The sequence below is a fragment of the Vitis vinifera genome, chromosome 9 (genome assembly GCF_030704535.1).
Source record: "Vitis vinifera cultivar Pinot Noir 40024 chromosome 9, ASM3070453v1".
Taxonomy (NCBI): Eukaryota; Viridiplantae; Streptophyta; class Magnoliopsida; order Vitales; family Vitaceae; genus Vitis; species Vitis vinifera.
This window is the reverse complement of record NC_081813.1, coordinates 5,349,403-5,361,907: the sequence shown is the minus strand read 5'-3', so window position 1 is coordinate 5,361,907 and position 12,505 is coordinate 5,349,403. Positions and strand designations below refer to the sequence as shown.

General features: G+C 35.6%; 1 protein-coding gene across 1 annotated transcript; it reads left to right on the top strand.

The window, feature by feature from the left end:
* The first annotated feature begins 212 nt into the window (after positions 1-212).
* LOC100248030 (uncharacterized) lies at positions 213-4,182 on the top strand. The gene has a single exon (XM_002280864.4). It carries the CDS (start codon positions 665-667, stop codon positions 3,842-3,844), a length of 3,180 nt encoding a protein of 1,059 aa, XP_002280900.1. The 5' UTR covers positions 213-664; the 3' UTR covers positions 3,845-4,182.
* The last annotated feature ends 8,323 nt before the right edge of the window (positions 4,183-12,505 follow it).

Here is a 12,505-nt window from a genome sequence, read left to right as displayed (position 1 = left end):
AAAATATTAAAATAAAAAAATAAGTTTGAATTAATAAATAAAAAAAATTTATTATTTTTAATTTTTTTATATTTATTTTTGGTTTGGCATTTTGATTGGTAAATTACTAAATTGTAATTAGGTATATGACAGTTACATGACGCGCTGTTCGGGAGAGTGGCATAAAAGTGCTCAACAGTTGAATACTACTACTAAAGTGAAAGGAGCTGACTTGCTCCACAGCCATATGCTAACTTAAATTTCACACCTCTCTCTCTCTCTCTTTAATTCTCAGACACATCGATTTTCAAGATCCAAACCAGAGCTACTGGGCTTTGAGCTTCTGACAGATCTGTAGTGAAGAACCCAATAAAACTCTCCATTTTCAGGTCAGTTCTCTTCTCACCAAATTTCATAGTCTCTGCACCATGCCCATCAAACAATAAGCTTAATGCTGACCGACCCTGTTAGTTTCCTTCAGCTTTGTTTGCAAATGTTTTGATGATACTTTTTACGGGTGAATTGTGAACTGAGTGTTCATGACTTGTGGGCGATTCATAAAAAACTGTAAAATTTCATACGCCCGTTTGTGTTGAGAGAATTGGGTTTTCAAGTTTTGTGATTTGGGTTGGTTGGGTGGCTGCGCAATTGTGGGAAAAGTGATTAGGGTTTAAGATTTGAAATCATGAAGATTATGAATTTGAGTATTCATGCGTGGACTGTTTGTGGGTTGTTGATGGTATTGTTCTTTAGCTGCTCAAATTCATCTCTTTACGGTGAAGAGTTTGATCTTAGAAATGAGCCTTCTGTGACCTACAAGTATGATAGGATTGATGAGGTAAAGAAAGCATGTGGCTTTGTTCTGTCATCAGCTTCTGAGTTGAAGCCTGATGATAACAGAGTTTATAGTATCAAGAAAGAGCTCCCTTTTGTGAATGGGGATTGGGTTCAAGATGCTGGTGGGTTACCATTAATGCCATATGTTGTTAGAAAATCTTGGGATAACTCATCTGATTTTCATACACCCATGAATTTAGTTTCTTTCTGGGTTACCGATGTTGATACTACCCGTCGATTGAAGAACTCGGTCAGTGTCAGTGGGCTCTTGACACTAGGCATTACTCTGGAAAATTCATTTGTGGAAAAAATTTATGGCCCTCAGTTCCAGGTATGGCCTGGTAATTCTCAGCTCTCAGTTTCTTTCCAAGGAATCTACACAGAATCAAAGGAAAATAATGGGGAAAAAGTAATGTGCTTGTTAGGTACTACAATGTTGCCTTCTCGGGAGCCTGAATCTTCGGATCCATGGGCATGGTTGGAGGCTTCTGGTCATAGTTATGACCAGCTGCCACTTTCAGAAGATGATCAAATCTTACTTGTTCTTCGTTATCCCAAGAAATTCACCTTGACAAAAAGGGAAGTGCATGGGGAAATGAAGAGTTTGAACCCAAAATCAAACCCTAAGTACTTTGATGAAATTCGCATTTCTTCCCAGTTGAATACTGCATATGAATTCAGTTCTGAAAAGGTTGTGGCAAAAGCCTGTGATCCTTACCCATATAAAGATAGCTTTATGAATAATGGGATTGAAATTTATAAGGATACAGAGTTTTGTGCAATTATTCAGAAATTTAGTCAGGGGGAAGCTTTCACCATCGTGCCAAACTGGAGATGCAATGGAACAGATGAGTACTGCAGTAAGTTGGGTCCATTTGTGACAGATAAGGAGATTAAAGCTACAGATGGGGGTTTTCAAGAAGTGAAACTTTTTATGCAGAATGTTCACTGTGAGGAAAAAACTGCACGTGACAATACCAACTCTGCACGGGTTTCTGCAGTGTTTAGAGCTGTTCCTCCTTCTGAGTATCCATATACTGCAGCTCAGAGAAGTGGGCTAAGCAACATGACTCTTCCTGCTGAGGGAATTTGGAGATCGTCCAGTGGGCAGCTCTGCATGGTTGGTTGCATTGGCTCCACGGATGCAGAAGGGAGTGGCTGTAATTCTCGAATCTGTTTATACATTCCTGTGTCTTTTTCTGTAAAGCAAAGAAGCATAATAGTTGGGACTATTTCGAGCATTAGTAATGATCACAGCTCATACTTCCCTTTGTCATTTGAAAAGCTAGTTCAACCTTCAGAGATGTGGGACTTAAACCATTTCATGTCTTCCCATCTGCATTACCAGTACACAAAACTTGATTCTGCTGGTAGCATCCTAGAGAAAAATGAGCCCTTCAGTTTTGGAACTGTCATAAAAAAATCATTGCTGACATTCCCTAAATTAGAAGATGCAGAGGCATCGCCAGTCAGTCTTTCTATTCTGTCAGAAGATCTCACACTCCATGTCTCTGCTATTCCTGATCCACCCCCTAGGTCTCCAGTCCCAAGAATTGAGATCCAGATGGAGATTGTCTCTCTTGGCCCTTTGTTTGGACGCTATTGGTCAAATGGTTCCACTGTAGAGGAGGACACTCCTTACCATACTAAGGCTGAATATACAGAAAAACAGCTTCTTCTGAATGTATCAGCTCAACTAATGCTTACTGGAAAAGCTTATAAGAATTTTTCTGTGGTTTTTGTTGAAGGTCTTTATGATCCACATGTTGGGAAGATGTACCTTGTTGGTTGCAGGGATTTCCGGGCCTCATGGAAAACTTTATTTGAGAGCATGGATCTTGAAGCTGGGTTGGACTGTTTAATTGAAGTGATTGTGTCTTATCCACCCACTACAGCTCAGTGGTTAACGAATCCAATTGCTAGGATTTCTATAACTAGCGCAAGGAATGAAGATGACCCTCTCCATTTTAGCACAATCAAGTTCCAAACTCTCCCAATTATGTACCGGAGACAGCGAGAAAACATTCTCTCTCGCAGAGGTGTAGAGGGGATTCTCAGGATTCTGACACTTTCTGTGGTGATCGCTTGCATTGTGAGCCAACTGCTATACATCAGAGATAATGTGGATTCTGTTCCTTACATATCTCTTGTCATGCTAGGTGTTCAGGTTCTTGGGTATAGCCTTCCTCTGATCACAGATGCAGAAGCTCTCTTCAAGAAAGCATCTGATTCTTATGGGACACCATCATACGAGCTTGATAGGAATCAATGGTTCCATGTAATTGATTACACAGTGAAGCTTCTTGTGCTGGTTTCATTTCTACTAACTCTAAGGCTTTGTCAGAAGGTGTGGAAATCGCGTATCAGATTACTAACACGGGCTCCTCTTGAGTCACACCGTGTCCCAAGTGATAAGTGGGTGTTTATTACTACCTTGATCATACATGTGATTGGGTATATAATTGTTCTGATCATTCATGCTGCACAAACTGGTGAGAAATTTCGAACAGAAAGTTATGTTGATTCAAATGGAAATTTCCATGTGCAGCGAGAATGGGAAACAGAACTGGAGGAGTATGTGGGTCTTGTCCAAGATTTTTTCCTGCTTCCTCAGGTAATGGGGAACTTTGTGTGGCAGATCCATTGCAAACCACTCAGAAAACTGTATTTTATCGGGATCACAGTTGTCCGGCTTCTTCCTCACTTCTATGATTACATAAGGGCTCCTGTTTCCAATCCTTACTTCTCTGAAGAATATGAGTTTGTGAACCCAAACATGGATTTCTACTCCAAGTTTGGGGACATTGCCATACCAGTCACCGCATTTTTTCTCGCTGTGATAGTCTATATTCAGCAGAGGTGGAATTACGAGAAGCTCAGCCAGATACTTACTTTGGGTAAGCGTAGGCTTCTCCCTCTGGGTTCGGCAGTGTATCAGAGGTTGCCCTCCAAGTCATTTGAGGCTGAGCTTGCTTCTGGTGTCAATGAGAATGCCACACACGAGAAAGATCATGATGGTGAGGAATGATCAGAACCCTCCAAATTACTGAAAGAAATAGTTGTAAACATAGAAGTATAGTAGATGTTCTTCGGACGGTTTGTTGTTAAACATAAGCCATTGTCCCTCCTGAAAGAATAATTGAAGACTTGGCTTCCCTGGCATAATCTGAATGTTCATATTTTGTCTTTTGCTTGTTTCTCAGAAGGTCCAATTAGCCACTAAATGTTAGTGAAATATTGCTATGGTCTTCTGAGAATTTCTTGTTCACAGCTTATCTATGATTGAGGTAGCATTTCATTCAAAGAGTGGAACTGAATTTGTACCCTTAACTTACTTGGAATCCAGATTAACTGAAGATTTTCTAATTTGAATTGCAGTTATGTAAATTTAAGATGGAAGTGTTTTGTGTTTACTCCAATTTCCTGAAATTGGAAACAGGAACAAGGATATGAACTGAAGGAAGCAATACAGGTTTGAAATCCTGAATAGGCTTCTGCAGGAGGCAATACAGGAAAAGCAACACAAGGAAGATTTTTAGGGAAGTCTCAACAGACGGGCACCAGCTGGAGAAACTGGTGAGCGGGTGTTTGGTAAAACAACTTATCACCGGAGAGTGAAAAGGTGTGATCTACACCAAGCATTTTTTAAGTCTGATCAGCTAGAAATCACCTTCAACCAAGGTCCTATGGAAGGAATAAGAGGGATCCTTGGACTTTATTGAATTTCCTTTCAATCCGATCAATAGATATCAAGTCCAAGAATGAAAGAGAACACGAGTAATGATTGGTAGGACAACAGGATTTAATTAGTTTGACCTGTAGCAATGCCAAGGACAGAATCGGTCTAACCAATCCTATTAAGTTGAAGAGTAAGAGGAATGAAAGAGAATGGAAATTCAAAAATTCAATGCTTAAACTTTAAAATTATACCAACATTTTTCACTTCTATGGAATGAGCTTAAATATTTTTAGTATTAAGTTTTCAATTTTATTAAATACATCTAAGCAGCATTGGTGTAAGTGGGAGAATGGGAAATTGATAGAATTGACCAATTTAGTCAAAATTCAACAACCATGAAGCTAGGTTCAATTTAAAAATTATGGAAACTGACTTTGATATTTGCTTTTGATTTTCTTCTCTCAACCAATAGAATTATATTAAAACTTGTATTTCTTATGATTTATTGTGATTTATGATTATTTTATGTTGGATATGTTTTTATTTGCCATATACTTTGGGGTTTTGAGAATTTCTCTTTTATAAGCTATGATTCTCGAAAAAATTGAGAGAAAATGTAATAAAAAGAAAATAGAAAGAAAAAGTAGAAGAAAATAAAAAGTGAAGGAAATTAAAAAATATTAGGTTAATTTTATTCATCTCCCTCCCATAAGGTTTTAACTAAACACAATTAATTTCTATTGGTTTGAAAATTTATCGAATATCTTCCTTATTTTGAACTAGAGATGAGGCGAATGAAAATAACAAATGAGAAGGCTAAGAGAGATATTTAATGAAATTTCAAATCAATGAGCACCAGGTGTATTTAGCCAAAACCTTAAAGGAGGTCAATGAAATTAACCTTAAATTATTTTTATATATTACTTTAAACTTTTTTTCACTTATTTAACTTTTCAATATAATGATTAAATAATTTAACAATAAACAAATTTTTGATAATTTTAATTATATTTGACTTTTTTTCATATCCTTTATAGTAAAACCAAAAACAAGAAAACCAATTTCCTTAGTGTTTTTTTTTCTTTTCCTAGTGTTTTTTGGAAACCAAATATAACCATATTGTATAGAATTATACTAAATGTATACAAATTGCAAGAGGTTAGAAATGGAAAAACAAAGGAGCTTATCTCTAGCCTAAGATATCTCTATTTACAAAAAAAATAATAATAATTAAACTAATAAGGAAAAAACTTAATTCAAAAATATTATCCATCGAAAAGTCTTCATCTCCAACTTGCTTGTGATGTTACATACTATATGTCCTTAGTCAATATATCAACCATTGATTGCTTTTTAATCCTCCTAAGAATGTGCAATAACCAAAGGTCAATCTTTGATCTATAACTAATCGTAGCCTAATCAATATCTATATATGCTTTAAGAATGATTTTTTCTACATTTCAAAATTGAATGCCTTTTCTTGGTGTTGATTTTAAATAACAAATAATTCTATTGGAGTCATCAATGAATTGACCCACTATACTCATCACATAAGTTATGTTCAATTTAGTATTCAATAAATAGATCAACTTCCACATTAATTATTGATATTTCTCTTGATCTCTCAACATATCTTCTTTTTCTCTATCAAGTTTGTGATTTGGCTCAATTGAGGTGTCTTTGGTCTGCATCCTAACATTCTTATTTCTTTGAGAAGGTCAACTATACACTTATGTTGTGAAATAGTTATTCCTTCCTTTGAATGTGCAACCTCGATCCCTAGAAAATATTTTAACCTTCCAAGATACTTAATTTCAAACTCATTTCCAAGTTGTTTCTCTATTTCCTCCAAATCATCTCCTATTACCATTATGTCATCAACATATACTATGAAAGTTGTTATCTTTTCCTTATCTTAATGATTAATGAAAATAGTGATCTCCTTGGCTTTGAATATAACCCATATTTTTCGTTGTTTTAGCAAATCTCCTAAATTAGGCCCTAAACAATTGTTTGAGACCATAAAAGGCCTTGTTTAAATTTCAAACTTGTTAGGAATTTGAGGCTAATCCAAACTATGGTAATCACCCTAGAGGGGAGGGGGGGTGGGGGGGGGGGGGGGGGGGGGGGGGGGGGGTAGGGTAAATAGGGTGATAGTCTCTTTTTCACAAATTTAAACTATGCAAAAATAAGAAACAATTATATGCAAATATATAATAAACAAAATAAACACAATTGCATATAATTTAAACGAGCTAGGGAAGAGAGAGTGCAAACACGAGAGTTTATAGTGGTTTGGCACTTCCTTGCCTACGTCCACTCTCCTCAACCTCCTAATCGAGTGAGGGTTCCGCTATCTTGAAGCTTCAACCAAGCTTCCAATCTTTTTACAATTGGATTATGGTTCCAATTCACCCTCTTGGACTTTTGGCTCTAAGCACCCTTTACACTTCTTCAAGAGATATCTCTCTCTTGAATAACCTCTCAAGTGATGTCCCTCACTTGAGAAAATTCCTCACAAAGATATACAAATAATGATCTCACAAATATCCTAGTAATAGAACTTTAGACTCAAAGATACAAGAAAAACTAGGATTGAATGGTGCACTAAAGATATGCAAATTATGAAATAATGGTGCACTCAAAAACACTCTTCCAAGGCTCAAATATAATCAAGAATGATTTGGGAAGGTTAAGCTTATGAAACAATGAAGATTGGAGCCTTTTTATAGAAAAGAAAATCCAAACTAGCCGTTTGGGGGTTCGTCCGGTCGAGCTAGGGGTTCGTCCGGTCAAGCTAGGGGTCGACCGGTTGATTAGCCGTTAACATTAAATGTTTGGCAGGTGACCGTTGAGCCTCAGCCGAACCTCGACCGGTCCTCGATCGGGAAGAGAATTACCTCGATCGGGAAGAGAAGGCCATTGGGAGAGAGAGAAACTTTTTGGCCTCCTCGACCGGTACTCAACCAGACGAGCATAACCGATCGACCGGTTTCACCGGTTGAGCCATTTTTTTGGCTCAACACTCAACCTTTTTCAACTTAAAACCTTTTAACACAAGTTTGAAAATCATTTAACACAAGGTTTTAGTTGAAAACATGAAATCATCCAATTCTTAAGATATTTAAAACAATATTACTCTTGGATGATTTTGGTGCATAAATAAAGAATGAAATGCATGAAAGTCCTAGTGCACCAACAACCTTACAAAGAGATATTAAGAAGCTTTGGTCTTGAAAAACTCTTCTCTTTGAGGTGGTCTTCTTCTTCATGATTTCTCCTTGGTTTGATTTGTCTTTGGATTGCCACTTTGGAAGTCGTCATACCTAATCACACTTGAAATATGATCATGAGTTCTAAACCTTGTTTTGTTATCATCAAAATCAAGATTAACCAAACCTTGGTTTCACAAAACTTTATTCCTTAAATTTTGGTGGTAGTTCCACATAGACCTCTTTTTCCAAATCTTTCTACATAAAAGCATTTGTCACATCGAATTGGTGTAAGGGCTAATCAAAATGAGTAACTAGGGATAATAAAATATAAATAGTATTCATCTTTGCCACTGGAGCAAAGGTTTATCAGGTATCTATCCTATGAATTTGCATATTAACCTGACTACCGGTATCACCTTATATCTCTATTATATCCCATCTACTTTATGCTTGGTAGTGAACACCCATTTACACCTCATATTTCTTTTGCGTTTAGGAAGATCAAGAAGTTCCCAAAGTGTCATTTTTCTTCAATGCACTCATTTCTTCAAACATGGCTTTCTTCTAATTCCCTTCCCTAAGTGTTTCTTGAATAGCTTCGATGTTTTTATAAAGATAAGTTTGTAAACAAATGCTCAATATGAGAATAACAAGTTGTCAAAGAAAGCAAAGTTAGTGGATGTTGAGTGCATTATCTTTTTTTTTTTTTTTTGTTTCTTTTTTAAGGGCAATAGTCAAATTAAGGTTATTAATGACATTAGAGGTAGAGATACTTTGATTTTCAATATTTTATCAAGGTTAATGGTTGGAGCATGTAGAGATTCCAGAGTTGGTTGCATTTTCCTTAAATAGACTTTAAGTTCCACTAATGATTCTCTAGCTCTTTTCCTTAAACAATAGACTTAAGCTTAGTCATGAACTTAGAAGGAACTGAGTCTAGAGTATTGTGGGGTAAGGGTTTAGGTGAAGAACTAATTTTTAGAAATTCAAAGGGTTAGATGAGGAAAGGTTAGGATGATAATAAAAAATCTCTAGGAATTAGGATGATAATATCTCTTTTTGTTGGAGAATAACCAATGAATATACATTTAAAAGCCTAGGGATCTAGTTTAGTTCTATGATGAGCCTAAATATGAACAGATACCACACACCCGAATATTTTTTGAGTTATTCGATTAAAACCATCAAAGTGTGTAGTATTGAGTGAGAAGATTTATGGGGTCTTTGAAATCAAGCACCTTAGAAGACAATCTATTGATAAAATAGTCTTCCCTTAATATGCCTTTGAAACATTCATTTGAAAAATCATGTGTTTAATTACCTTTAGCAAATGTCTATTTTTCCATTCAACTACCCTTATTTCGTTATGGAGTATTAATATAAGAAGATTAATGAACAATTCATTTTTTTTAAAGCCTGAGATAATAGACTTTGGTTGAGGCACTCTCTTCCATCTTTGGATCTCTTTTCCATTACCATTCTATGAAAAGCACGAAAAATAATGTTAATCATATTTGTGTTTCATAAGATGTACCATATGACCCTTCTATAATCATCAATAAAAGACAAACTATTTTGCCCCATAAGTACTTTGAATTTGAGTGGGCCCTAAGAATCAATGTGGATTAGACTAAATGAAATAATCTATTATTCCTTAAAGAGAATGACACATTATGGAAAATCATAAAATATGTGGGAGATTTAATTTAATGTTGTAAATGGGATGTTGTGATTTGATTTAATGGAGTAAATTATGAGATAGAATCAGTTGAGTCAATGTTTCTAATATGGTTTTTATTTTTTTCTAATTTCAAGATAGAAATTATTTGCACAATCGCATATTTTATTTTCTTCATTTTGCATGTACTCAAGAGTGGTCCTATATATATGTTGTAATCCAAAACTTCAAAGATATAGAGGAACAATTTTTTTTTTCTCCAAACTTTCATGGTATTAAAGCCAGTTTTCTATTATAAGTGATACATTTATTTATGGTTTCAAATACCGGAATTTTTTTTTTTTTTAACTATTAGGTTGCTAATAGGAGTTTCAAGTACTAGATTTTTTTTTGGTTGGAAATATTAGGCTACTAGTAGAAGAATTTGAAGTTAGGAATCAACAAGGAGGAGAATTTTGGAGATTTTTCACAAGTATCAATGCCTCCATTTTAAATCTCGCCTCATGGTACTAGTGATAGTCTTCCATTTCTCCAATGGTCTCCGTCCGTTATATTGTTTATTTGTAGAAAAATGAAACTAAGATATCTGACCGGTGCAACAAAGGCCCCAAAAAAGGATGATCCAGGCTTTTCAAACATGGGACTCATAAAACTTCATGATCATGGCATGATTAGTGAAATCTATGGAGTTGAAGATAAGTTAGGCTTACATGTTTTTACTAATAGAAAAAAAAAAGCTTTGGGAAGCACTTATGAAAACTTATTTTGATATTGGGAATTCAGCACAAATCTTTGAGTTGAAATCAAAGATCCATGAGATAAAGTAAGGAGATCAAGGTGTGACTAAATATTACAATAGCTTGAAAGGTCTTTGGCAATAATGGTCCTATTTAATGGATTTGAATGTGCATGTGCTATAGATAGTGCCTATTCTAAGAAGATAATGGAGAAGAAACGAGTGTTTAAGTTTCTTACTAGGCTAAATAAAGAATTAGATGAAGTTTGTGGATGAATCCTCAGTAAAGAGCCCTTACCCTCTATTCGAGAAATGTTTGTTAAGCTTCGAAGGAAAGAAAACTGCACATCAGTCATGATGGGAAACTATTCTTCAATCATTCATGAGAACTCAATAATTGTTGCAACTAATGCTACTTCCAGTGTTGCTACTAATCTTGCTACCAATTATGTTGCTAGTGCTAGTGGTTAAGGGATCTCAAAGAAATTAGTAGGTAAAATAAAGATATGGTGTGATCATTGTCACAAACAATGACATACTAAAGACACCTATTGGAAATTGCATGGAAAACCACAAAACTTGAAAATCAATGGCAAATTTCATGAGAGAAATGACCAAGGCATGCAGACTACAACCAAGAGTAAAAAAAAAAAAACACTACTACAAAAAACATGAATAATGACGTTTTTTTCCTTGACGTTTTTTAAAAGCGTCAATATTTAACCTAAGTGGCAACATATCTTGGCATTTTTTAAAGGCTTGATTAACAATGACACTTTGTGGGAAAGCAATGACACTCCTCTTCAATGGCACCTTTTACAAACGTTATTGATTGCATAATTGTTGGAGACCTTGGCGCTTTATTTAAGCGTCAATAAATAATTTCTTCCTTGTCGCATTTTTAAAGCGCTATGTTCTAAAACATTATATATACATGTGTGAAATTTCTGCCAAACACACAATTCCCTCTAAAATTTCATTCTCACACCCGCCATATCACCTAAAGATCTATAAATTCTCACACCCTAAAAAGCTATTAACTATCTCAAAAACCCTAGCCTTTACTCTTAGCCATCTTCAATTTCCCTAACCCCCCAAGATCCCATAACTTTATCCTCATCATCATCGATAACCTCACATCCCAAACCCTAAGCCTCTCATTTCTTTGTTCTCACCATAGTCGTTGAGAGCTACTAACGCCGAAATAGAGAAGCTTGAAGTCCACCACTAGCCAACTAGTTATCAATGTCATTAAACCTTTTCTAAGCTTGAAATAGAGATGCTCTATGGTAACTCTCTACTTTGATTTTTTTTTTTTTTTTTTTGGGGGTTTATCTAAGGTTAGGGCTTGTATGAAGATTGTTTCATATGTGTTTTCCCCCTTTTGTGATTTACTCTTTTAATTTGTTGTTTCTGAAATCTATTAGGGTTGATTTCGATTTTGATTTTATGTTTGGGTTTTGTTATTTTAGATTCAACCTCTGACTAAGCTAAAGTGGTATGATTTCTATTTCAAAGAAGTACATCCTGGAATAGTTGTAAGGAGTTTTGAAGAACTCGGATATGTTCTTTACTCTGTGCAAAAACAGGATACCATTATACTTGTGAGCCTGTTTGGAGCATCTGAAAGAGTCATAAGGAATTTGTTGTGCCACTTTGAGAGTTTCAATATTCAGACCTACATTTTTATGGGCCCGAATTCGGACTTCCTACTTGATTTTGCTAGAAGGGGTCATCATGTGATTGATGTGGACCAATTTCACAACAGTGTTAGAGCTCATAAAATGAAGAGTCTTTAATTGATATGGAGATCAAGAAGTATATCTTAGTAAAGGTGTATGTAATCTAGAAGTGTTTGGAGTTTGGGTACAATTCTTGGGTGGTTGATGGGAACATGTTTTTCCTCAACAGTGCCCCATTTCTTGATGTCATTGATGCTGCCTATGACTTTCATGCTGGGAAGACCCCAGAAATTTTATTTCTCTGGAGCTCATCTTCTGCCCGGAAGATCTAGGTCGATGATTTTATTCACAAAGTGGCACTAATGGTGGATTTTGTGCTAGGAATGGGAAGAGGTCAAATACCAACAACAGAAGGTAAAAAATTTGTGTATATAGTGGGAGAGTTGTTCAAACAGGAGGGCATGAGGGTTAAATGGGTAGATGAGGGAAGCCTGGGTTTAAAGATTGATTCCAGAAATGCTAATCAGACCTCTCAGGTGAATGGAAAAAAGATGGTTTTCTGGTCCCCAGAAATAGGCTCAGATATGATTCAGAAACGGCTTAAAGATTACTAATTTTGTAAAAATTATTTGAGAATATGTTTAAAGATGACACTTTTTACAAGTTTCATTATTAACATTATTCAAAGATGGCGCTTCC

Bases quoted from the DNA above. Each gene is read 5' to 3' on its own strand.
- LOC100248030 (XM_002280864.4), top strand. From the start codon at position 665: ATGAAGATTATGAATTTGAGTATTCATGCGTGGACTGTTTGTGGGTTG.